Consider the following 27,081-nt stretch of genomic DNA (forward strand, 5'->3'; position numbering starts at 1 on the left):
CACACACACACGCACACACACGCACACAACACACAGACACACACACTTCCTTTATCATCACTCTTTCTTCCTTATTGCTGCTGAGAGATTGAAAGAGAGAGAGAGAGAGAGAGAGAGAGAGAGAGAGAGAGAGAGAGAGAGAGAGAGAGACACTAGCTTCCTCTGTGTAGTAAAGCTCCATTAAGCTGCTGCACAGCTACCTGCAGGCATCACACGCACACGCACCGTACAGTACACACACACGCGTAGTGTGTGTGTGTGTGTGTGTGTGTATGTGTGTGTGCGTGTGTGTGTGTGTCAGTGTGTCTGTGTGTGTATATGTGTGATCTTCAACCTTTAAGCACTTTGCATTTTTACCTGCAGTGGACATCACGCACTGTCACACGTGCACGCGCTCGCCGCGCACGCTCACGCACGCACGCACGCACGCACGCAGCAGCAGCATCGAGGGAGCGATCAATACACTAAAAGCCCGGAGAGGATTTCCACCGGAGCGGAGAGGAGACGCGTCGCGCGGGAGAACCGGAGGACGACGGCGGGAACAATGAAGGTAACGTAGCGCCGGGTCCCGGTCCCGGTTGGTTTTCCCCGTTTCTGTGCACGAGGCACCGGGCGCGTTCCCGGTCGCGTTGACCGAGAAAACCCGGAGTGCTTGTGCTCCTGCAGGGACAAACGGCGCTGTCAGCACATTCACAGCCGTGACCGGCACTCGCTGCTGGCCACAGGAGCAGCGGGCTGCCGGTCTCCATCACCACCACCACCACCACCACCACCACCACCACGGCGTGTGCGTGCGTGCGTGCGCACCTGAAGGTCTCATCTGTCACCGTGTAAAACCACAACTGTAAACTACCAGCTGCTGTGGGATCCGTATGAGTGCACGGAGGTGACACCGTGTGTGTGTGTGTGTGTGTGTGTGGCCGCGCGTGTGTGTGTGTGTGTGTGGCCGCGCGTGCGTGCTTGAGTGCGTGTGTTTACATGCTGATCTGCGCTATAGGAGCCGCTCTTTGTCTGCTCTGACCGGTTATCATGAGGAGGAGGTGCGTGTTTCTCCTCCTGAGGAGCAGGCTGTGCACGAGGAGGTGCTATCAGAGTGATGAGGAGAGATGCTGCTGGACAGGAGGAGGTGCTGCTTCATGGAGGAGAGGAGAAGGTGCATTAACAGTGTTTCATACATGTGTGTTAGGAGGTAGAGAGCAGGAGGTATTCATGTATTGTACTATGTGTAGTACAGTATATAACATCTCATTGGATCAGTTGTATCATAACATAATATAAAGATGTAATAAACAGTTTACAAGCCGGACATGTTCAGTGTTTATTAATGTGTTTTAACACATTGTATGTTATTACAACTGTGTGTTCATAGAGGCAGTGTCACTACACACATGAATATCATTATATGGTGTTATGAGGAGGTGAACTATCAGGATGAGGTAAACTATCAGAGGAGGAGGTGAACTATCAGAGGAGGAGGTGAACTAATAGAGGAGGTGAACTATCAGAGGAGGAGGTGAACTATCAGAGGAGGAGGTGAACTATCAGAGGAGGAGGTGAACTATCAGAGGAGGTGAACTATCAGAGGAGGTGAACTATCAGAGGAGGAGGTGAACTATCAGAGGAGGAGGTGAACTATCAGAGAAGGTGAACTATCAGAGGAGGTGAACTATCAGAGAAGGTGAACTATCAGAGGAGGTGAACTATCAGAGGAGGTGAACTATCAGGAGGAGGTGAACTATCAGAGGAGGTGAACTATCAGAGAAGGTGAACTATCAGAGGAGGTGAACTATCAGAGGAGGTGAACTATCAGAGGAGGTGAACTATCAGAGGAGGTGAACTATCAGGAGGAGGTGAACTATCAGAGGAGGTAAACTATCAGGAGGAGGTGAACTATCAGAGGAGGTGAACTATCAGGAGGAGGTGAACTATCAGAGGAGGTGAACTATCAGAGGAGGTGAACTATCACAATGCACCTGGATCATGTCTTCCAAACTTTAAACTGAATGTATGTTCGACATCTAATGTGTGAGGAGATGTTGATGAACAGGAGGAAGAGGAGGAAAAAGAGGAGGACTAAAAGACCATCAGGAGGAAGAGAAGGAGCATAAGGAAAAGGAGGAAGGAGAGGAGCATGAGGAGGAGGAGCAGCTGGTTCCAGCATGAGTTGTCTTGTGATGCAGTAAAAGCACACAGTTTAAACCTAATGACATCACTGATGACATCATCACTAACTTTCTGTTTGAATGCAAAAACTTTAGATGATGATATAAAATTTGAGGACTTGAAGAAAGAAAAGAATGAGTCCACAAGACAAAGAATCAGCTCTCAGTCTTCCGGGTTTAGGTCTCATCTGGACCACAGCGATATAGAGTGACACCAGACCAGGTTAGGATCAGGTCTTAAAGGAACAATGAGCAGCGTTTGTTTGTAAATGTTCTCACTTGGCTCCGCCTCCACAGACTCACTTGGCTCCGCCTCCACAGACTCCCTTGGCTCCGCCTCCACAGACTCCCTTGGCTCCCCTTCCACACACTTAATTCATTACTACTTTTTTTTCTCGAGGTTAACCAAAACAAAAGAAACATTGGAGGCATTTTTATTTTGTTCATCTTTTTTCACAGTTAAAAAACATCTGTTGAAGCGACTGGATCAAATCAGAGAGTAACAACAGTTTGTTATTACTGTTATTACTGGTTGAATTACTGTTACTGCTGTTGTGAAAATAAACATTAGAATGTAAACGTGAAGGGCCGATTACATCATCGTAAGCTCTGATGTCATCACAACTGACAGCGACAGTCAGAGATACTCAGCGTCACCAGACAGGAAACCAGAGCTGCTCTTCCTCCTTCAGCATCCTCCTCATCCTCTTTATGACTCACAGCGGAAAAAAAATCACTGTTGGTTCTGAATCTCATACTTTATATTGTTATTAGTAGTACATGCTACAGCATATATATTTTTGCAACCAATGAACAGGAAGTGACCATATCTGGACTGAGGAGGAGTGACGTAGAGACCTGTCAATCACCTTGTAGCCCCGCCCCTGAAGCATCCCTTGCTGGTCCCCCTGGTGGTCAGGAGAGAGAATGCAGCTTAAACACATGAAGCATAGACTTTGCTATTGCTCCTGCTTAGCTCAATAAAGAAATAAACTGTTGATGTGCTTTGAAGAAGAGAAAATAGTTTACAAGTACATTTACTTTATGGACTGGGACCTCAAGAGACGAGGACCTCTAAGGATTGATATCTTTATGGACTGGCGGTCTGAACCAATCAGCAGCTGATGTTTCTCGCTGCAGTTCCTCTAATGCCCATTAGGGGGCAACTCCTCTCATTGTATAGAAGTATATACTTCATGTGTTGAAGCTGCATTCTCTCTCCTGACCACCAGGGGGCGACCAGGGGGTTGTATAGAAGTCTATGTGTTAAAGCTGCATTCTCTCTCCTGACCACTACATGATTGTATGTCGTAAATTTCGTCCGATTTACTGAGTTTCTTCTTCTACTGTCGGTCAGTAAGTCTCGCTTTTAAAACTGGAGTGTGATGGTGGAGATATCTGTTTGATATCCCGCCTTCTAATCCCGACTACCAACCTGCTGCTGATTGGCTGAAAGTGTAACGCTGCGGCTCGTTTAAACAGCCATTCAAGGCATCAGTGATGTCATCAGTGTGAGTCCATCGCACTCAGCCGTAGTGGTTTCTGTTTGCATGAGACTAACTCACATTCCTTCAAACAGAGAACACGAAGAGAGAAAAGACACACGCTCCTTAAACACACTGATGACATCACACGGTGGACTCTGACCCGACCAATCAGAGAGAGGGGGGAAGGAAACAGGAAGAGAGACAGAAACCAGCAGAAACACTGAGACATGAGAGCTGAACACACAACAACACAGGTACGACATACACGCACACACTAGCTCACAGACACACACGCGTACGACACCGACACAAACACATACAGGTACAAGACACACACACATACAGGTACGACACAGGTCGGACACACACAAACAGGTAGGACACACACATTTACTTCCTTGTTTCTTTCGGAAGTATCTTTATTTTCATGTCTCATGAGGAAGCATTTTTACTTCCTGTTTCCTTAGGAAGCGTCTGTACTTCCTATTTTCATCTTTACTTTCTGTTTCTCAAGGAAACATATTCACTTTCTGTTTCTCGAGAAAGCATCTTTATTTCCTCTTTCTCGAGGAAGCATCTTTACTTCCTCTTTCTCGAGGAAGCATCTTTACTTCCTCTTTCTCCAGGAAGTATATTTACTTCCTGTTTCCTCAGTGAAGTTTTACTTTAAAAGCCTCAGACTGTTTGAATTGCTGCTTGGGGACGTTTGTTTGTTTATTTGTTTGTTTTTCCCTGACTCCCACCTCCACATATGCTCATCCATAATTAACGTACGGCATCTAGGAGCATGTGTGTTTGTGAGTGTGTGTGTGTTTGTGTGTGGGTCTGAGTGTGTATAAATGAAATGGTGTCAGTGGCTGGTCTGCATGTATTTGTGTTTGTGTGTAAATTTGCATTTAGTGTTTGTGTGTTTGCATATAGTGTGTGTGTGGGGTTTTTGTGTGTGTGTGTGTACATAATGCGTGAGTGTGTGTGCGGCTCCCTGCGGTCGGCCACCATCTGCCGTTGTGTGAGCCTGAGAGACGATGAGTTGATGGAGGAGCGGATCCGAAACAGGAAGAGACGGTTCAACGTTGCATTTACAGACCAATTAAAACCACGGAATACAAACTCGGCTGAGAGCTGAGTCACGTCCTCCTTAGGGGCTGAGGAAGCTTCCTAGCGAGGAAGGAAGGAGGGAAATAAATGCCCTCGTTAGGGGGTGAGGAATCAAGGAGGTGAAGATGTGTTCTTGTTAAGGGGTGAGGAAGCTTCCTAGTGAGGAAGCAAGTAGGGAAATAATAGTGCTCGTTAGGGGGTGAGGAATCAAGGAGGTAAATAATAGTCCTCGTCAGGAAGGAGTTAAAGAAGACTCCGAGTTGGTCGGCAAGTTTTTCTTTGTCACCAAACAGAGTTTTAAACTGCTGTCTGATGAAATAACTAATAACTACTAACTAGAAAATTTCGCAAGAAATTTTGAAAGTGTGGCTACTACTGCCGTAAGACGTCGCAATATATAGCTTTTGTTTCTGACGCCCGTCTCTCCTCCAAAGCACTTGAGTTGGTTTGTGTGTTAAACTGATTGGCTGATATGAAGCACCTGTGTGCTGCCGTCGTCATGGTGACCAAGTGAGCGCCAGCAGACTGATTAGAGGCAGACTGGACTGTGGACTTAAGGAAATAAACTACTGAACGTCCTGAACACACACAAACGTATATGAAATATCATATGACCTTATTAATGATCACAGTGTTGACAACTACACAATATAAAACACACGTAAACGTCTTTGTGTGTGTCTGTGTGTGTGTGTGTATGTGTCTGTTTGTGTGTGTGTGTTTGTGTGTCTGTTTGTGTGTGTGTGTGTGTGTGTTTGTGTATGTGTTTGTTTGTTTGTGTGTGTGTCTGTGTGTGTGTCTGTGAGACAAACAGACAGAGAGACAGAAGTCATCTGTGTTGTGTGTGCGTGTGTAAGTGTCTGCGTGTCTGTTAAACTGCCCTAACGAGAACACCTGTGGGTCGTTAGATCAAAGGTTGCCATGGTGATGACTTCAAAGGGACTTCCTTACGCTGAGCTTAACAGACCTAAATACTGTGGAACTCCTTTCAAACTATTTTAAAAAATGGTACTTTAAAAGCCACTATTGCTTCGAACATAGTGAAATATTGTTGAATAAAGCTTAAAAAAGCTGAATATATTTGAAAACAACAAAACAGCTGAATATATATGGAAATAGTGGAATATATATATGAACAGATAGAGAAAGGGAGGGAGGGAGACAGAGAGAGAAGTCCTGTGTGTGTGTGCGTGTGTAAGTGTCTGTGTGTCTGTTGAACTGCCCTCATGTCAGAGGTTGCCATGGTGATGAATTCAAATATCGGCAGTTACAATTACTAACTGCCGATGATTACATGGAGTCAATGCTGGGAAACACCTATCCAAAAATCACCCAAAAAACATACTTAAAAAGCCCCGATTGCTTAGATATCGCATATGAAGCGTTAGGAAGACCTGATGAACAGATACTGTGACTGGCGAGTCTGTACGATAAAACATGTGTCTGTACGGGCGATTTACAAATCAGGTACGAGCTTCAGGGGAGACGTGGTTTTGGAGGGAGATTTAACATGGCGGCGGATGGCAGAGCGAGGTGGACTTGCTCTCACATTCAGTCCGATTTCAAGACGTCTGAGTCCGTTGGATTCCTATCGACCACAGTTTATGACAGAAGACAAGATTTCCAACGTTTCTATCCAACAATGGTGTATGAAGAGTGAACATTGTGGGAGTAATGACAAAATACGTTTTATTTTTTTAACAGTTTCTGTCGCTTCTTCTCACTCTGTTAATTGGTGCGCCACCCTCTACGAACATTTCGTGAAATTTTTTTTATGTTTTTTGCATTTTTCGGGAAAACGTACGGGCGAATCTCTTAGAAAAGTCATACCTCACGATTCCCGCGCAAACCGCACGTTTCGACGTATTTTTTACGCATGTGCTGGCAACGCTCTGGGAGGAGTAGTGGTTTGACTATAAGAAGAATAATAATAACTAGAAATTGCATTTCCTGTGGAAAATGCGTTGGAATGCAAAAAGCTGAAGCATAAAGCTGAAATATTTGAAAGAAATTGCTGAATGTAGCTGAAAATAGTGAAATAAAGTTGAATAAAGCTTAAAAAAAGCTTAAAGCTGAATATATATGAAAACAGCTGAATGTATATGAAAATACTGGAATATTTATCAAAACAGGTGAATATATGAAAATAGTGGAATATATATGAACATGTAAAGAAAACTACCTGATGAAAAGTGTTGAAGCCCAAAAGCATTAAACTGAACTGTTCAAAATCCTTGTTGTTTAAATGTATAATTGGAAAAGGTGAAAGGAAAACTGCATCATCTAAACACTGAACATAGTGAAATATTGTTGAATAAAGCTTAAAAAAGCTTTAAAAAAGCTGAATATATTTGAAAATAACAAAACAACTGAATAAAACACCTGAATATGTATGAAAATAGTGGAATATATATGAACATGTAAAGAAAACTACCTGATGAAAAGTGTTGAAGCCCAAAAGCATTAAACTGAACTGTTGAAAATCCTTCTTGTTTAAATGTATAATTGGAAAAGTTGAAAGGAAAAGTGCATCATCTAAATACTGAACATAGTGAAATATTGTTGAATAAAGCTTAAAAAAGCTGAATATATTTGAAAATAACAAAACAACTGAATATATATAAAAATAGTGGAATATATATGAACATGTAAAGAAAACTACCTGATGAAAAGTGTTGAAGCCCAAAAGCATTAAACTGAACTGTTGAAAATCCTTCTTGTTTAAATGTATAATTGGAAAAGTTGAAAGGAAAAGTGCATCATCTAAATACTGAACATAGTGAAATATTGTTGAATAAAGCTTAAAAAAGCTGAATATATTTGAAAATAACAAAACAACTGAATATATATAAAAATAGTGGAATATATATGAACATGTAAAGAAAACTAACTGATGAAAAGTGTTGAAGCCCAAAAGCATTAAACTGAACTGTTGAAAATCCTTCTTGTTTAAATGTATAATTGGAAAAGTTGAAAGGAAAAGTGCATCATCTAAACACTGAACATAGTAAAATATTGTTGAATAAAGCTTAAAAAAGCTGAATATATTTGAAAATAACAAAACAGCTGAATAGATATGAAAATAGTGGAATATATATATGAACAGATAGAGAAAGGGAGGGAGGGAGACAGAGAGAGAAGTCCTGTGTGTGTGTGCGTGTGTAAGTGTCTGTGTGTCTGTTGAACTGCCCTCATGTCAGAGGTTGCCATGGTGATGAATTCAAATATCGGCAGTTACAATTACTAACTGCCGATGATTATATGGAGTCAATGCTGGGAAACACCTATCCAAAAATCACCCAAAAAACATACTTAAAAAGCCCCGATTGCTTCAATATCGCATATGAAGCGTTAGGAAGACTTGATGAACAGATACTGTGACTGGTGAGTCTGTACGATAAAACATGTGTCTGTACGGGCGATTTACAAATCAGGTACGAGCTTCAGGGGAGACGTGGCTTTGGAGGGAGATTTAACATTGAAGCGGATGGCAGAGCGAGGTGGACTTGCTCTCACATTCAGTCCGATTACGAGACGTCTGAATGTGTTGGATTCCTATCGACCGCAGTTTATGACAGAAGACAAGATTTCCAACGTTTTGAGCTATAAATTATGCCCAAAGAGTACACGGTACGGAGTTTACGGCAAATTTAAAAAAAAAAATCTTCAAGATCTGACGTGGGTCTGCCCTCTAAGTATGACATCACGTGCACTGAGGTCCGCAACACACACTCATGCAAAAGAGAGAAAAGGCGGCAAAAAAACATAAAACTAAAACGCTGACAATTATGACAGTATAAAATATATCAATAAGTGGAGATATGCGGTAATAGCTGAAAGTTTTGGCAACATTTTAAACTTGGAATGGTGTCTCTAGCTGAAAGCATGGCAGAGCCTTAGGCTTTTGGAGCTGAAGAAGTTTTAAAACGTTTTTCATTGGAAACCATTCATTTTTATTTTTATAAAAAGTTTAATAATTTAAATATTTGAAAAAATATGAAAAATGTAAAAGCGTAGAATAATAGCTGAACGTTTTGTCAACATTTGAAATTTGAAATTGTGTCTCTAGCTGAACGTATGAAGAACCTGCAAACGTTTGAAGTTGAAGATGATTTGAAGATTTCCCCATTGGGTCCCATTTTAAAAAAAATCATAAAAAGTTTAATAATTTAAAAATTTGAAAAGTCTGAAATTTGAAAAGGAAGTTGCACACGTGTGCTTAAGAAGCTGAATATTTGAATAATTGAACTTTTTTCTGTAGCTGAAAATATGAAGGAGCTGAAGAGGTCCAAAATACGTACGGAAGAAATAGAATAATAATAAGTTTTTTAAAGATTCGAAGAACAATAGTTGGAATGCTCGAAGCATTCCAACTAATAATAATAATAAGCCCGCAGGAGAACATGAAGTGTGCTTCCAGCATGGGGTCTATGACCCCATGCGGCTGAAGCCACACTTAATAATATTTACAAAGGTGTGACCAGGTGTAGTGAAGTGTGTCTACGGGTGTTTACAGGTGTTTACAGGTGATCCACAGGTGTCCACAGGTAATAACAGGTGATTACAGGTTTTTACCTACCTTGTTTACAGGTGTCCACAGGTGTTTACAAGTGATTACATGTGTTTACCCGTGGTTCACAGGTGTTCACCTGCGGTTCACAGGTGTTCACAGGTGTCAACAGGTGTCCACAAGTGTCCACAGATGTTCACAGGTCACAGGTGCTCTCTTGTGATTACAGGTGTTTACCCGTAGTTCACAGGTGTCACAGGTGTTCAAAGGTGTTCACAGGTGTCCACATGTGATTACAGGTGTTTACAGGTGCTATTGAGTGCTCTCAGTTGCATTGTTTCTTTCTGTCTGCAGCTCGGCCGCCATGTCTAAAGCGACGGTGAAGAAGCTGCACTGGCGCTCGAAGGTAACGGCTCGCGTTTTCACACCTGAAGTACGGACCGCTTCCAGTCAGCTGACCGCTCGTCCTCTTTGCCCGTCTACAGGTGCAGGAGAGCTTCGTCCCGCTGGGCGGCGGCTCCGGAGAGCTGGGGCTGGCCATCGGGGGCGGGGCGGACTACGGCGAGTTCCCATTCGTCACCGCGGCTCACGGGGGCGGGGCCACTGTGGGCGACATCATTTTGGAGATTGGGGGGACGCCCGTGTTGGGGATGACCCTCGGTGATGTTAGAGGAGTCCTGAACTCCTGTCCTCATCCAATTAGAATCAAGACCGTCTCACCAGGTAAGAGCGCACGTCAGACATATCATCATCATCATACTCATCATCATCATCATCATCATCATAACCTCTGTAATGACATCACTATGACATCACGTCGTCTGTCCCTCAGGGTCGTCCCTCTGTAATGACATCACTATGACATCACGTCGTCTGTCCCTCAGGGTCGTCCCTCTGTAATGACATCACTATGACATCATGTCCTCTGTCCCTCAGGGTCGTCCCTCTGTAATGACATCACTATGACATCACGTCCTCTGTCCCTCAGGGTCGTCCCTCTGTAATGACATCACTATGACATCACGTCCTCTGTCCCTCAGGGTCATCCCTCTGTAATGACATCACTATGACATCATGTCCTCTGTCCCTCAGGGTCATCCCTCTGTAATGACATCACTATGACATCACGTCCTCTGTCCCTCAATGTCGTCCCTCTGTAATGACATCACTATGACATCACGTCCTCTGTCCCTCAGGGTCGTCTCTCTGTAAGGACCTCAGGTTGTACCTCAGTAAGTGTTTCACTCCCGGCTCCATGGACAGTCAGCTGCAGCAGCTCATCAGAGAGAACCTGTACCTGCGAGCTGTACCCTGTAAGACCTACACACACACACACACACACATACACACACAAACACACAGTCATACTCACACACACTCACTCACACGCCTGTGTACACACACTTGTGCACACAAAAACATACACACACGAAGTCCAGAAGGTTTCTGCACCTATATTTTTAAAGTCCACTGGGTCCCGGTCTACAGCGTCCCGTGTGATGTTCACATCTGCGGCCTTTTCCTTTAAATGAATGACCGACCTGAAGGTCAAAGTTCAATCTGAGCAGCTGCAGGTTTCTAAAGCGTCTGTCAATGATTCCAGGAAGTGGACTACACTTGTGTTAGAGGTAGGGTTGAAAAGGGGCGGAAAGTTTCTGGTAAATTCCCGGAAAGTTTCTGGAAAGTTTCCACGGGAATTTTGGCTCGGGAATTTTGAAAAAAAAATGTGGTAACGTTTTTTTGCAAAAGCATATACAGGGAACTTAAATGTAGTTGAGAACAAGACAATGCACGTCTAGCTCAGCTGGACCCTGAATGCAGCTGGTTGGGAACATTGTCTGCCAGAAACATAAACGTAAACATAAAACGTTCTGTTGTTTTTGTCTTCAGTGTTGCGTCTGAACGTTTCAGCCCGATGTCTGGCAAGTGTGAGAGCGTTAAGTTGCGTGGAAGCCAAGAGCGGTATTGCAGACAGATAGAGATTTCAATTATAGCTCGCAACATTTTGAAAAAAATAACTGAACTAGTTTATTTTTTGGAGCTGTGAACTTAGTTCAAATTTTTTAATTATGAACTATGAACTGAACTAGTCATGTAGGTCCAGGAAGAAAGCATTTAGACATGAAAGGATTCAGGGAAAAACACTAAAGAAAGAAATTTGTGTTGGGGGGTGGTGATCATACGGAATACACCTTTTCTTATTCAACGTTCATGTTTTCGTTGGTCGATGAAAGAATAAAGTTCGACTCACAAAATGTCAAAAAGGTCAAAAATGTCATTTTTAAAAGTTGTATTATCAATGTTTGCATGCATGTCTGCTTATGACAAGGTAAATACAGTCAAATTACCCCAAAATTTCCAGTTTATTCCTGTTAATTCCCATTAATTCCCGTTTATTCCCGTTTAATCCCGTTAATTCCCGTGGAAAGTTTCCAAATTTGAATATTCCCGGAATTTTGCAACCCCAGTTAGAGGTCGCGTTGTAGGCAACACACAGAGCGTATACGTTTTGGTCTGAGCAGAAACCATCAGAGTGAGGCCTCTATCGATCTAATTTTCATATATTTCCTGTCCCGCTCTGATGACATCACTGTGTCCGTCTCCACAGGTACGACCAGGCAGCCTCGGGACGGGGAGATCTCAGGTGTGGACTACAACTTTGTGTCTATCGAGGAGTTTTTCTCCCTGGAGGAATCCGGCGCTCTGCTGGAGAGCGGCAAGTTTAAAGGTGAGACGTCATCTTTTCTTACTGCTGCATAAAGATCTTGTTTAATACATATTTTTTAAAACACGTTTTTCACGTGCAGGCAAACGGATGTTTAATGTGTGAAAGTTCAAAGGTCAGCCGTGAACCTGTCTGTGATGAAGGATCCACGTTGAATATTTGATCCGTATTTGGAAAAGAGGCTCTGGTGTCTTTAATCCGTCCCCCTTCTCTCTCCCTTAATCTGAAGGATTAATGAGACAGAAATAGAAACTGAACTCGCACATAAATACCTTCGTATCTGTTGTACTAATACCTATATGCAACTACTTATATACTAATACATATATACTAATATCTATACTAATACTATACCTCAATCCTATACCAATATACTATACCTATATACTAATACCTATATACTATACCTATAGATACATGTACTAATAAAGACACAGTTATCATCACTTAGCTGGTTTTAAACCAGTAAAAAGAAGAACGAGTGCTCAGGTCGCTGGTTTCCAGTCAGAGGAAGTAGAAGCAGACAGGAAGAAGAAACAGACAGGAAAGCAAAAAAGTGAGGAAAGAGAAACAGACAAGGCTCAGTGGTTAGCATGCCCGTCTTTCAATCAGTGGTTCGAGCCCGGGTTCTGCTAGTCCTTGTCGCCGTGTCCTTGAGCAAGACACTTAACTCTGAATTGCTTCCTGTTGCTGTGTCTACGGTGTATAGAGCAAACATGTCAGTGGCTTTGGATAAAAGCGTCAGCTAAATGAAAGGTAAATGTAATGTAAAGAAACAAACAGGAAATAGAAGCAGACGAGAAGTAGAAACAGAGAGGAAAAAGAAGCAGACACCAATTACAATATTGTGTAACATTATTTATGATCTGCTATGTTATTATTATACATTGTATTATAACTTACCGTGTTTTTTACGGCGTCCAATCACAGGGAACTACTACGGGACGCCCCGCCCAGTCCACATCGGTCTGGAGAGTCCACCAATCACGTACCAGGAACACCGAAACCTGCTGAGGAACTTCAGGACGAGGAGCAAGTCTCTGAGTAACCTGGAGAAGGCAGTGGAGGAAGGAGACAACAGCGAGGAGGACAGCGGCCTGTCAGGTAGAGCCGCTGAGCAGAGATCCAGTGTGTGTGTGTGTGTGTGTGCGCGTGTGACAGTGTGTGTGCGCGTGTGTGTGTTTGTGTGTGCACACTCGTTAAAGACCCACACACACTCTCTATCAGGTTCGGCTGGAGTCCCGCCCACAATCCTGCCTCTCAGCCAATCGTGGGAGCTAGCGGTGGGAAATCGGGAGGGAACGGAGAATGGAGGAGGAAGAGGGGGAAGAGGAAGAGGAGTAGGGAGAGGAAGAGCAGGAGGTCCACTGCCTGATAACTGGGAGCTGGCGTTTAGTGACTCAGGAGAGCCGTACTACATCAAGTGAGACACGATGCTGATTATTGATCCATTACACACGTCAATCATCAGTTGAATTCCTACATTACCCAGGATTCATTCTGACAGTCGATGTGTTTGTATTAGACTAATAATGGGGATGATGATGATGATGATGATGATGATGATGATGTCACTCTTTCAGTCATCACTCAAAGACGACCAGCTGGCTGGATCCTCGAACTCAGTGCAAAGAGACGACTCCCTTTACAGAACGTAAGTCTGATTGATTCATTGATTCATTGATTAACGGTCAGCTTGGTTGATTAATTCTCAGTCTGTGCTGTTTGGCTGCTGCTTCATAGTTAGTTTGTTTAGAAAAAATGTTAAAACTTAGTATTTTCTATTTTTACTTATCTATTTTAATTTGTTTTATTATATTAATTTAAGTCTAATTTGAATAATATTAAGTAACTTAACAATCTGTCCTCACCTGTCCCCTTTGTCCTCACCTGTTCATTGGGTCCTCACCTGTCCCTTCTGTTCTCACCTGTCCCCTCTGTTCTCACCTGTCCCTTCTGTTCTCACCTGTCCCCTCTGTCCTCACCTGTCCCTTCTGTCCTCACCTGTCCCTTCTGTCCTCACCTGTCCCTTCTGTCCTCACCTGTCCCCTCTGTCCTCACCTGTACCTTCTGTCCTCACCTGTACCTTCTGTTCTCACCTGTCCCTTCTGTCCTCACCTGTCCCCTCTGTTTTCTCACCTGTCCCTTCTGTCCTCACCTGTCCCTTCTGTCCTCACCTGTCCCTTCTGTTCTCAACTGTCCCCTCTGTCCTCACCTGTACCTTCTGTCCTCACCTGTCCCTTCTGTCCTCACCTGTCCCCTCTGTCCTCACCTGTCCCCTCTGTCCTCACCTGTCCCCTCTGTTCTCACCTCTCCTCTCGGTTCCAGTCCCAGAGTTCAGCGAGCAGCCCGGCCAGCTGAAGGGTTACTCCATCCACACCCGGCTGTCTAAAGGTCCTCGAGGCTTTGGCTTCAACATAGTTGGAGGAAGTCGACCCAGAGAGTTCCTCCAGGTTTACAGTGTCACACCTGGAGGGCCCCCAGCTCTAAACACAGGTACTGATACTGTTTGTAGTACTGATACTACTGAGACTACTGCTACTACTACTGACTCTACTGCTAATACTACTGACTCTACTCCTAATACTACTAGTACTACTATTACTACTGACTACTACAAATACTACTGACTCTACTTCTATTGACTCTATACTAATTCTACTGACTCGACTAATACTACTAGTACAAGACCTGCACACATACAAGACCTGGTCTTCAGAGACAAGGGTTTTTAGGACCTCATAGCTGTACATGCTGTATTTTAAACACCATGAGTTATGGACCTGAGTCTCCTGATCTGAGGATTCATATCAGCAACATTTAGGGGAGGCGTCGCGCCGCAGTCCTGTTAAACACCTGCAGACCCCTTAAGGCACCTTAAAGAGACAAGACAGGACCATGTTGTGGAGTAAGCCAGGGCTTTGAAGTTCTCTTGTATAGTTGGAGCGCGTACTTTAGTCCGGTACACCAGCACATTACTTCGGCAGCAGACTGACTGCGTGTCCTGGTCTGTGGTTCTCCAGCGGACATCCTGGTCTACATCAACGACAGCTGTGTGCTGGGTCACTCTCACAAAGAGGTGGTGGAGATGCTGAAGGCGGTGCCAATGGGCCAGAGTGTGGACGTGGTGCTGAGGAGAGGGTACCCGATGCTTTACAACCCGGATGGGTGTCCCAAGCAGAGCCTGGAGACGGTGCGGTATTTATTGTGTATTCAACAGTGACCTCCGTGGATACCACCAGCCTCGTGTCTGACTTGTCAACCTCTTCAACAGCCGCAGACTCCCAGTGAGCTCCCCTACCCTCCCAACGATAACCGTGGGCCGACACACCTCACCTTTAGCCGAACGATGGACGCCGATAGCAGCACGCCAGGTCAGAAAGACGAGGCTTCACTTTAGAGGATTTAACATTAGTATCTGGAAATCCATTACACATCCTGTCAATCAGATGCTGCAGGTCTCGTTATTCAGGTTCCTGCTTTGTTTTGTGTCTACAGAGAATAAAACGCATCCGTTTATACCCCCAATCAGCTTTAATTTCCCGCTGGGGATCATTGATCAGTTGTCTGTCTGATAAGTAATAATTCCTTCACTCTGAAAAAATCTAGGACCAAGCCGAACTCCGCCTTCCTATGCCGCTCAGCCAATGACAAACGGGCTGACGGGCCCGCCAACACCCACTTCCTCTGACCCTCCATTGGGTCCACCACCCCCACCAGAGAGGACGGCAGCCATCAATCACAGTGACTCTGATGGCGGTCTGTCAAACACGTCAACACGCAGGTGGGAGAAGCTTCTGTGTTAGCATTAGCCATGTTAGCAACAATTAGTGGTTTGTAAAGGAGGTCAATCTCCCGCCAAAGCTTTAATGATGACGACTGATTGCAGGTTGACAGTGACAGTTTTTTTTTATGTATCAAGGATAATTTATCTCTAATTGGTTAAATAACAGAAGCTCTATTTGTTTCCCTACTACGGTATCAATAGTAGCCTAAGTAGCATAAGTGTGAAATGGTAAATGAACATTTTAATTGTATAAAACATCTGTTTTCTGCCCTCCTCCCTACAGGTCTTCTCTGATTCGCTATAACAGCAGCACCCTTCCCGCCTACTCCTCCTCCTCCCTCCTCAACCTTCAGAGCTCCAAGTCTTCAGAAAGCGACCTTTCTACATCGACGCTCCCCATATCCTCCTCCACACTCCCCATCAGCTCCGCATCCTCCCACACGCTGTTTAAACTGGCCGTCTCTCAGCCAGAGACGGGTCTCCTCCAAAACTCCACCGGCCCCACTGCCGCGAACAAGCCCACTTCCTCCTCACCTTCTGGCGCTCCTGTGCATCGACCACCGATGCCCCAGACGTCCCTCGCCCCGACCCTGCCCAGAGACGTCCCATCCTGTGGCTTCAACGGCTGTCCGGCCAATCACCAAGCGCCCTCTCTAGCCTGTAGAGGAAACCCCGGGCTGGTGCTCCCCCTCGGGGCCGGGCCGCCAGGAGGAGATCCTCCCGGAGAGCTGGTACCGGTGGCCCTCGGGCGCAGCGAGAGCGGGGGGCTGGGGTTCAGCGTAATGGCAGGGGGTCAAGGAGGTCAGCTGGCAGTGGTGAGGCGGGTCTGGGATCGAAGGCATTGCCCCTCGCTGCAGACGGGTGACACCATAGTGAAGATCAACGGGGCAGACGTACAGAGCCTCAGCCTCTCTCAGGTAAGACATTGTTCTTTACTCAACAGCCAGCCAGTCGGCATCAACGTAGCCTCAGGATGCTCCGCTCTCGTTGGCTATCCAGAGATTCAAACACAAGAGATGCTCCTTGTTTCTGGACGGATTTGTCTGAAGGCCTTCAGATAAATGAGAAGATACTAGTCCTTCAACCGGATCTGAGGTCTAGGCCTCTATCTCCATGCCACTTCCTCCCTGATTCTCTATTTAGTTACAACGCCATGAATCCTATGAATGTGGACGAATGTGAATCCTTGTCTGTGGTCCTCGTGCGGACATTCAAGTCTACATCAGAGACATCGTGTGTTGGGTCGCTCTCCTAAAGAGGCGTGGAGATGCTGAAGTCGATGAAAATCTGAACCTCTTTAAACTTCTCTGGGTTGAACTGTTGAGTTGTAGAGAATGTTTGATGGCTCATTATCAGGCGTCTGGTGTTACAAAAATAGTCTTTTTCCTGATCCTGTTTCTGGAGACTCCTCACTTTTATGCCAGGATGGAAAATCTTCTGAACAGGTTTTACCGTTGGGGGATACCTTTTGCATTGGACTTTCTTTACATAACCATTGACGCATTTCGGTCCTTAGGTCCAGAGAGTCCTGCAAGAACACACCAAACAGGGAGAGGTGGTACTTCTGGTCTACAGAGGAGGTAAAGGAAGTGTAAACCCTCTAACTCTGATCCATTCATTGACAATTATCAGTTCTTGTTCTTGTATTAAATCACTTTGAAGACAGGGCACAAAAAAGAGCTTGAGTCGTGTTTCATGTGAACACGCGATCATAATGTATCTCCAACAGGTCCCATGTGTTCCCCAGTTGTCACTCCAAACCTCTACAAGCTCCTTCCCTCCCCACACGGCCAGGCCCCTCCCTCTTCCTCCCACCCTCCGCCTTCAGCCGACTTGCCTTCCCCGTCCACGGGTGCCTTGCTGGGGGGCGTCCCCCCACTGACCCAGGCTGGCTTGGTCCTGGAGAGTCCCCAGGATGGGCACCTACCAGCTCCAGGGACCCACCAAGGTAACTGCCCTGATTGAGTTCTTCTTGTGTCTCCACCTTGTCCTCCTGTCTCTATCAGTCTGACTCCTCCTTGTTGTTCCAGGAGCCCCTCCTGCCCAGACTCCAAACGGTCCCCCAGCCTCGGCCCTCATCCAGAGCACCAGCTTCCTGGACTCTGTTCCTGTGACGCTGACCTTGGAGCCACGTGATCTGCTGGGAGTCGAGGAGAGTGCCGGTGGGCCTCCTCCCGTCAGAGGGGGAGTTGGGGGAGGAGCACTGGGAGCAATAGCCAAAGACGGAAGAGGAGGAGCAAAGACGGTGGAGGTGGATCTGAGGAGGCGGGCGGGAGAAGGTTTTGGATTTGTCATCGCCTCTCAGGAAGTGACAAATGGGGGTGAGTCCCAGTGACTGTCTTCATTTTATGTACAGCCCCTCAGAAACACTGTGTAAACGCTGAACTCTACATGTTCCAGTCAAAAACTCTGAGTAGTACTCAGAGTTTTGACTCTGAGTACTACTTTTGATTTAAAATGCTTCCATTAAGTTGAAAAAAGACTTGTCGACTTTTTAGGAGTATGTGGACAGGTGGCAGACCTGGGTCGTTGGCCTGGTTCTGTAATCCTTCTAACGCCTGTTTTGTTTTAAAATAGCATCTGAAAGATCTCAAAGTATTTAGAGGTGTTGAAACACAGTAAAAGCTCCAGATTCAATGGTAGAGGGTCTCAGAGGATCAAAAGGTAGTTCAGAGGATGATTCTTCCTCCCCGGGACCTTTTCACAACCTACGTTAAAATCAATGGAGTACCTGGTTAGATTTCAGTCATACTCCGAATACCACATTGGCACATTATGAGTGTGTATCCGTAACGACCGAACTTGAAGTACAGCTTTGTCATGCAGCTGTAATGCACGCTGCAGCCTGTGGGGGGCGCTGACGTTTCTGTGTTGTGATGCACTCTGCAGCCTGTAGGGGGCGCTGATGGTTCTGTGTTGTGATGCACTCTACAGCCTGTAGGGGGTGCTGACATCTCTGTGTTGTGATGTACTCTGCAGCCTGTAGGGGGCGCTGACATCTCTGTGTTGTGATGTACTCTGCAGCCTGTAGGGGGCGCTGACGTTTCTGTGTTGTGATGCACTCTGCAGCCTGTGGGGGGCGCTGACGTTTCTGTGTTGTGATGCACTCTGCAGCCTGTAGGGGGCGCTGATGGTTCTGTGTTGTGATGCACTCTACAGCCTGTAGGGGGCGCTGACATCTCTGTGTTGTGATGTACTCTGCAGCCTGTAGGGGGCGCTGACATCTCTGTGTTGTGATGTACTCTGCAGCCTGTAGGGGGCGCTGACATCTCTGTGTTGTGATGTACTCTGCAGCCTGTAGGGGGCGCTGACGTCTCTGTGGTGTGATGCACTCTGCAGCCTGTAGGAGGCGCTGACATATCTGTGGTGTGATGCACTCTGCAGCCTGTAGGGGGCGCTGACATCTCTGCGTTGTGATGCACTATGCAGCCTGTAGGGGGCGCTGACATCTCTGCGTTGTGATGCACTATGCAGCCTGGAGGGGGCGCTGACGTTTCTGCGTTGTGATGCACTCTGCAGCCTGTAGGGGGCGCTGACATCTCTGCGTTGTGATGCACTCTGCAGCTGAGCTTCTATGTTTGTTCCACTGATTTAACTGCGTTCAGCCGGAAGGAACGACCTGGTTTACAGAACAGTCAAAGAGACCTCAAACGCATCGCCTCCTCTAAAACATGAACAATAATCTCTTCTGTTAGTGTGTGTGGGTGTGTATGTGTATGTGTGTGTGTGTGTGTGTGTGTGTGTGTGTGTGTGTTATCTGCTTTAGTGGCCACGCCCCCTACCTCCCAGCTGTCTCTCTTCTCCTGCAGCTCACACTCGTAGTCTAGTCTCACTCGTCCGCTTCCAGAGGCAAGACCTGTCTCACACACAGGCAGAGAGGCAGAAAGACAGACAGTTTTTTTTTATTTTTTGTTTGCTTGTTTCTGGTCTGTTTATCATGTTGGAGCGACTGCAGTCAGCTTTGAAAAGTGTGAAGGACTCCAAACGTAAGTTGCTCTGTGTGTGTGTGTGTGTGTGTGTGTGTGTGTGTGTGTGTGTGTGTGTGTGTGTGTGTGTGTGTGTGTCTGTCTGTCTGTCTGCGTACAGGGGTTTAAAAGAAACCTGATATATAAATGGGTGGTGGGTGATGTTTCCTGCTCTCCGTACCGACTGTGATTGGATCTCTCCATTTTATTTTACTCTGTTGAAGCGTTTGTGGTCTAGAGGGAAAGCAGGGATTTAGAAACACACAGGTCCTGTGTGCCTGGTTTCACATTATTCCACCGATGGACAGTTGAAGGCGCTAGACAAGCCGAATAATGTTGACCACAAAGACAGGGAGGAAGGACACAGGTGTACGGCGTCAGCGTCTCCACTGGTTTTCTGGATTGTTGCACCTCAAAGAGTCACATGACGGAAGATCTCACCTCCTCTCCATGAGGAACACTAAAACCTGCTGCCTACGTTACCCACAGTGCACCTCTTCTTCTGAGAGATTGGGACCTGTTATGCCAATGAAGCATAGATGAACAGTGAGATACACAAGATACAAGACACTAAATACTTTGTACTACTATAAACACCTGGAGACGTCAATACTTTATACTACTATAAAACAGTACTTTTACTTCAATATTAACAGGATATTTCTACCACAGTACTTCTTTCCTACCTGCTCGGATCGTAGTTAACATTAAGTTTTTATCTTCAGTGTGGAAAGTAATGTATTCCCTTTTCTCTTATCTTCCTCCCCTCTCCTCCTCCTCCTCTCAGGAATGTCTGCCTAGCTTTTCCTCCTCGAAACTAATACAGTAGTATTGATGTGAGCAGAGCAGTAGTTTTTTCACTGTCCTTCAGTCTTATTGACTCTGGGTACAAGGTTAAGGATTAAAGGGATATAGAGTTAAGGGGTTAAAGGGATATAGAGTTAATTATATGGGGTTAAAGGGCAGGGTTATATGGTTAAAGGGATATAGGGTTAAAGGGCAGGGTTGAAGATTTAGCCCTTTAAAGGGTTCCTGTGTTAAAGGGCTAAAGGGTTGAAAAGGTTCCAGGACTAACGGGTTAAAGGGCTGGAACCCTTTAACCCGGTTTTAACCGTTTAGCATTGAAACCCTTTTTGAAAGGTTGAAGGGTTTCGGTGTTAAAGGGTTTTGGTGTCAAAGAGTTAAAGGGTTGAACGGTTCCAGGGTTAAAGGGTTTCAGGGTTAATCGATTGGCTGAGTAAATATGTGATGTAGCACATCAGGTGTTCCATGTACTTTCCAGTGTATCGGGACATTCTAAGTAGTATTTTAGTTTATTGGAACACAACTCCATCTCAGTCAGCTGAAGTCAATCGTTATGCAGAAACTGTGAAACGTTCTAATAATAGTCCATATAATCCATAATTCAACCAGGTGTGTGTGTGTTTGTGTGTGCTTGACAAACTGGAGCGCGGGTGAGTCTCAGCTTATTGTACTGTGAAATTGAGAAACACACATACACACTCACACATGCATACACGCTCACACGCACATAGCACAGTATGTATACCGTTATATATACCGGTGTGTGTTTATACACACACACATACATATATACCATACGTACAGAAGGTACTTTGTTATTTAAGGTACTGCTGTCGTAGAGTCTCAGACGAGGAAGGTCAACAACAACAACAACAGATTCTCAAAGAACCAATCATACCATCTTCTTCATTTTCTTCATCATCTTCATCATGGTTTAAATGCCTCTTTTGGCATCAGAGTTTCTGTCTGGAGAACATCAGCAGCTTCGTGTTGTTGACCTCATAGCTTATCAGCTCATGTTTCTCCATAGTTTACACACTTTACACACTTTACTCAGTGTAAACACACACACACACACACTTTGACTCTTTGATTCTGAACACTAAAAGTTCTGCTGTTCTTTCCTGTTTCAGTCGGTTCTTGATGGATCAGATTTACTTCTCTGAACTTCCTCACAAGGAAAATAACAAACACTTCACTTTATGAACCCGTCTGTCTTTTCTGTGTTTCTCGAATTTCTAAATGGTTCTAAAGTGTTTCTGAAAGCAGAGAGTACGCCCTCTTGACCTGTAAAGTACTTACAGAAGTGTTGCTTCTTATCAGCAGAAGAATCTCTGCTTTCTAAAACAGATCATAACTTTATCACGGAAACAGAACAAGAAGTACTGAAGAATCCAAAGTCACGTGTTTCTGTCTCTGACACCAACGTAAATGACTCGTTATGACTCAATAATAAATACCACTCTGCTGTTGTCCATCATGTGTAATACTAAACCCTGCTCTTATTTTGGTAGTTCATCACCAATATATAATAAAACACACTGCTCTTATTTTGGTAGGTTTATCACGAGTATATGGTACTGCTTGCTGCTCTTATTTTGGTAGGTTTATCACCAGTATATACATGCTGCTCTTATTTTGGTAGTGTATCTTCAGTATCTACCTCCTGCTCTTATTTTGGTAGTTTATCACCATTATATAATAATACACACTGCTCTTATTTTGGTAGGTTTATCACGAGTATATGGTACTGCTTGCTGCTCTTATTTTGGTAGGTTTATCACCAGTATATACACGCTGCTCTTATTTTGGTAGTGTATCATCAGTATCTACCTCCTGCTCTTATTTTGGTAGTTTTATCACCAGTATTTAATACTACCTGATGCTCTTATTTTGGTATTGTACCACCAGTATATAAGTATATAATACTTCCCCCCCAGCCCCTTCCCTGATGTCCCACCGGTTCATGACGGTGCGGCGTGGCAGCCCGGCGGCTCGCAGCGGGCAGATCCAGCCTGGAGACCAGCTGGATGCCATCGAGGGTCGAGGGGTCGGAGGTCTGCAGCACCGAGACCTGGCCCAGATCCTGAGGAGGGCCGGGAACACCTTGAGACTGAGCATCACACCCCGGCACCGTACGCACACACACACACGCGCGCACACACACACACACACACACACACACACACACACACACACACACACACACATACACACACAAATGTGTATAACATATACAATATTATAATTCTGTATTGGATCCTGTTTGTCTCCTCAGACTCGTCCTCTCTGTCGGGAGCCGACCAGGACATTAAGACATCCAGAGTGAGGTCAAAGGTCAGTCCTGGTACTAGTATTGATACTAGTACTAAAGTGTGTCCTGATACTAGTACCAGGACACACTTTAGTACTGGTGTCAGTACATACTGTAGTACAGTACACACTTTAGTGCGAGTATCAGGACACACTTTAGTACTAGTATGAGTACACACTTCAGTACTAGTTTAGGGACACACTTTAGTACTAGTATCAGTACACACTTTAGTGCTAGTGTCAGTACACACTTTAGCACTAGTGTCAGGATACACTTTAGTACGAGTAATAGTACACACTTTAGTACTTGTATCAGTATACACTTTAGTACAAGTATCAGTACACACTTTAATGCTAGTACAGTACACACTTTGGAACTAGTATCAGTACACTTTAGTACTAGTATGAGTACACACTTCAGTACTAGTTTAGGGACACACTTTAGTACTAGTATCAGTACACACTTTAGTGCTAGTGTCAGTACACACTTTAGTACTAGTATTAGGATACACTTTAGTACGAGTAATAGTACACACTTTAGTACTTGTATCAGTATACACTTTAGTACAAGTATCAGTACACACTTTAATGCTAGTACAGTACACACTTTAGAACTAGTATCAGTACACACTTTAATACTAGTACAGTACACACTAGTTCAGAGGGATTCTTCAGTATTAACTATAGTAGCAGTACTTAGTTTAGTGAGATAAGTAGTAGTGGTACTAACACAAGTATCAGCAGTAATTTTATCATCTGTCTGTCTGTCTGTCAGGAGGAGTCCAGGTTCTACAATGTGGATCTGGATCGAGGTCCTACAGGGTTTGGGTTCTCTTTGAGGGGGGGCAGCGAGTACAACATGGGGCTCTATGTACTGGGACTGATGGAGGGGGGGCCGGCCCAGCGCAGCAACAAGATCCAGGTACACACACACACACACACTAACACACACACTAACACCCCCCAATTCTTAACAATATTAAAGTTCTCCAGCTAATTCAGACTTGGGGCATCAAACATTCAGCTGCTCCTCTGGGTGTGTCCTTAAATATTCCAAAGAAGAGCTCTCCATGAGATGGAAAGGGTGACATCATCAGCACCTTCTCTAGAACCCCGCCCACCAGGCATGAGATGAACACCTGGCTCACCTGTCTCGTGTCTCTCGGTCCATCAGCAGAACCACGTGGTCGTTCAGACGTATTGTTGTGTCCCTCTGCAGCGTTTGTGATGTATAACTAAGGTTTACCTGGTGTACCTGTTCCTCAGGTGTCGGACCAGCTGGTTGAGATAAATGGAGACAGTACATCAGGGATGACTCACAGTCAGGCTGTGGAGCAGATACGGAGAGGAGGCCACCGGATCCACCTGGTCCTCAAGAAGGGAAACGGATACGTGCCCGACTACGGTGAGACACCGGACAGGTGACCCGACTCTGTAATGTTACACCTGACCACACAGGTAACCTGTTACACTTGACTGCACAGGTGACCTGTAACACCTGACCACACAACAACCTGTAACACCTAACCACACAGGTGAACTGTAACACCTAACCTCACAACAACCTGTAACACCTAACCACACAGGTGACCTGTAACACCTGACCACACAGATAAGCATTAACACCTGACCACACAGGTAACATGTTATACCTGACTAAATAGGTAACCTGTTACACTTGACTACACAATAACCTGTAACACCAGACCACATAGCTGACATGTTACACCTGACCACACAGGTGACCTGTAACACCTGACTACACAGGTGACCTGTGTCGACTATTACACTTTGGAGCTGGTAATAATGGAGAGACAATAGAGGTTAAAATCCTCTCTGAACCTGAATCATCCAATCACAGCTCTGGGATTCTCTTGACTTCTATCTACTCTTCCTCCTTCCTCCTGTACTTCCTGTGCTGCTCTTCGACTTCTTCCTCTTCCTCAGTAGAGTTGTCCAGCCTGTCTCTCTGTATGACCAACTCTAAGCAGGGTGAACCCTGCTTCTACGTGATTGGACGTACTGAAAACTCGCGGTTGGTAACTTCCTGTTCTTTGTCTTCCACCTTTCCATCTCATCTCTTCGTCTTCACGTCTTCATCTGCAGCGCTTTTCCTTTCATTAATGCGATTCATGTCACGTAAGAACATTTTAACAAGAAGTTACTGTTAAAATGTCATGTAATGTGGTCGACATGGTAGTTATGTGTTATTATACAGTATTTACGTTTATTAACATGTCATTAACACGTTATTAACTGTAACAGTATATATATATATATGTGTGTGTGTATATATATATATATATATATATATATATATATATATATATATATATATATATATATATATATATATATATATATATATATATATACACACACAGCTCCCGCTGGTGGACATCCAATGAAATCCATCTTAACATCTTTATTTCTGTTTGTCTCTCAGACCCTGAGGATAGAGTCCTCCCCACCTCCTTCTCTTCACCCGCAGAGAAGGAAGAGGAGGAGAGATTAACCATTACAACCGCCTCCCTCGGTCTGCAGCGGGGAGGAGGAGGTCATACAGGAGGAGGAGGAGGAGGAGAAGGAGGAGGAGGAGGAGAGAAGAGGAGTATAAGGAGAGAGGGAGAAACTCAACAAAGAACAGGAGGACGAAAGGGAGAAGGAGGAGGGCCTCCTGATCTGGACCTAGACGTGGTGGAGGAAGAGGCACGAGAGGAAGATGAAGAAGAAGAGGAGAGGAGGAGGAGGCGGAGAAGTGAGACCGTGAGGCAGAGGGAAAAGCTAGACAACCAGAGGGAGCAGGGAAGGAGGAGTAGGAGCTTACCCAGGATCAGTGCTCAATCCTGGAACGCGTTGCCACCGCATAAGGGCTTGGAGGAGTCTGGAGGAAGAGTGAAGGAGCGGAGGAGGAGAAGGAGGGTGACAGAGGCCGACAGAGAGGACGAGCAGTTGGAGAGGGGAGAGAGGAGAGATGACATCACCTCCCGCCACGCAAAGCATTCTGGGAGCTCAGGTGCAGCGGCTCAGAAGGCGGCATTCTCCTTCCTCATGCCGATAGACGACGGCGACGAGCGTCGGCGTCCGTCTGACAGCGAATCAGCAACCGGCTTCTCGGAGGTCGGCCAATCGACAGGCAGCATCGCTGAGGCCGGGTGGAGGGAGGGTTCTGATTGGAGGAGCGCCAGGTGGCAACAAGACGACGCCCCGGGCCCCTGGCTGAAGCCGAACCCGCAGAGGCTAACGAACGTCCTGATTGACAGTCGGCTCAGTGGGCGGAGCTTGCTCTCTCTCTGATTGGCTGACGCCAAGAACATCTCCTTTTTCATTCACAGATATTTTTAGGCTACTTATAAGGGCTTTTTTCGATTGGCCTGTGGAGAGAAGACCTGCCTTTTCCTGCGTCTTATTGGATGACAGCAGATGGTCTGTTTCTGATTGGACGATGAGAAGAAAGAAGACAAAGGACTTGATTTTGATTGGCCCGTAGGCAGGTTTTTATTGGCCTGATTGGCCAATGACATAACAGCTTCTCACACAGCCGACGAATTAACTAACAATCAGATTTTTATTTTAACCATCATCCCTCAGTGCATCCTGAGACCTGTATCACAGAGCCAGATCAGCGATATCCTGCTAACTTTGGGGTTAACTCTGGTATCACGGCGCTGGTTAACGAACCAATCAGATCACTGAAGAGGACCCATAATGAAGAGCAGTCAATATTTGTATTGGTCGTTAGAATCAAGATAAAATAATGTTTAAAACAGATTACAGCTACATATTGATTATGTAATTTAATAAAAAATAACCTTTTATTAACACACTGATTGCACATAAAAGAACCACTGTCACCTTTAATTCACTATTTTTAATGGATAATAAAATCATAAAATGAGGATGTGTTTAAACTGTATTTTTGGTCCAGTTGGTCCTGGACCATTGACAGCTTCCATCTCTTGTGACTCACGTGGCGTCATGACGTCATGAGGAAGGACGAACATCAACAAACAGCTGTTTCAGTTTCATCTGCAGGAAAAAAACATTTTTCACATGAAGTTAAAAAAACACAACTATATATATATATTTATATATACATATATATATATATATATATATATATATATATATATATATATATATGTATATATATATATATATGTGTATATATATATATATATATATATATATATATATGTATATATATATATATATATGTGTATATATATA

At 44.8% G+C, this 27,081-nt stretch overlaps 1 protein-coding gene across 3 annotated transcripts; it reads left to right on the forward strand.

The window, feature by feature from the left end:
• The first annotated feature begins 214 nt into the window (after positions 1-214).
• Positions 215-26,913, forward strand: LOC137800847 (membrane-associated guanylate kinase, WW and PDZ domain-containing protein 3-like). 3 transcript variants are annotated; one of them, XM_068598205.1, is made up of 21 exons: positions 215-550; positions 9,612-9,663; positions 9,743-9,980; positions 10,454-10,570; positions 11,866-11,985; positions 12,913-13,086; positions 13,210-13,405; positions 13,566-13,636; positions 14,311-14,478; positions 15,006-15,175; positions 15,257-15,356; positions 15,592-15,766; positions 16,053-16,686; positions 17,286-17,349; positions 17,499-17,717; positions 17,800-18,090; positions 22,479-22,673; positions 22,817-22,875; positions 23,627-23,773; positions 24,118-24,256; positions 24,802-25,119. In XM_068598205.1, the coding sequence occupies exons 2-21, from the start codon at positions 9,622-9,624 to the stop codon at positions 25,020-25,022; spliced, it is 3,540 nt and encodes a 1,179-aa protein (XP_068454306.1). In that variant the 5' UTR covers positions 215-550; positions 9,612-9,621; the 3' UTR covers positions 25,023-25,119. The 3 variants fall into 3 exon arrangements, with proteins under 3 accessions (XP_068454306.1, XP_068454305.1, XP_068454304.1); XM_068598204.1 differs by lacking the exon at positions 24,802-25,119 and adding an exon at positions 25,298-26,913 and having other exon boundaries at positions 217-550; positions 17,517-17,717; XM_068598203.1 differs by lacking the exon at positions 24,802-25,119 and adding an exon at positions 25,298-26,913 and having other exon boundaries at positions 219-550.
• Positions 26,914-27,081: the final 168 nt, after the last annotated feature.

Source organism: Clinocottus analis, unplaced genomic scaffold (genome assembly GCF_023055335.1).
Source record: "Clinocottus analis isolate CAN_PGR_092001 unplaced genomic scaffold, fCliAna1.0.p SCAF_4, whole genome shotgun sequence".
In the NCBI taxonomy this organism is placed as follows: domain Eukaryota; kingdom Metazoa; phylum Chordata; class Actinopteri; order Perciformes; family Cottidae; genus Clinocottus; species Clinocottus analis.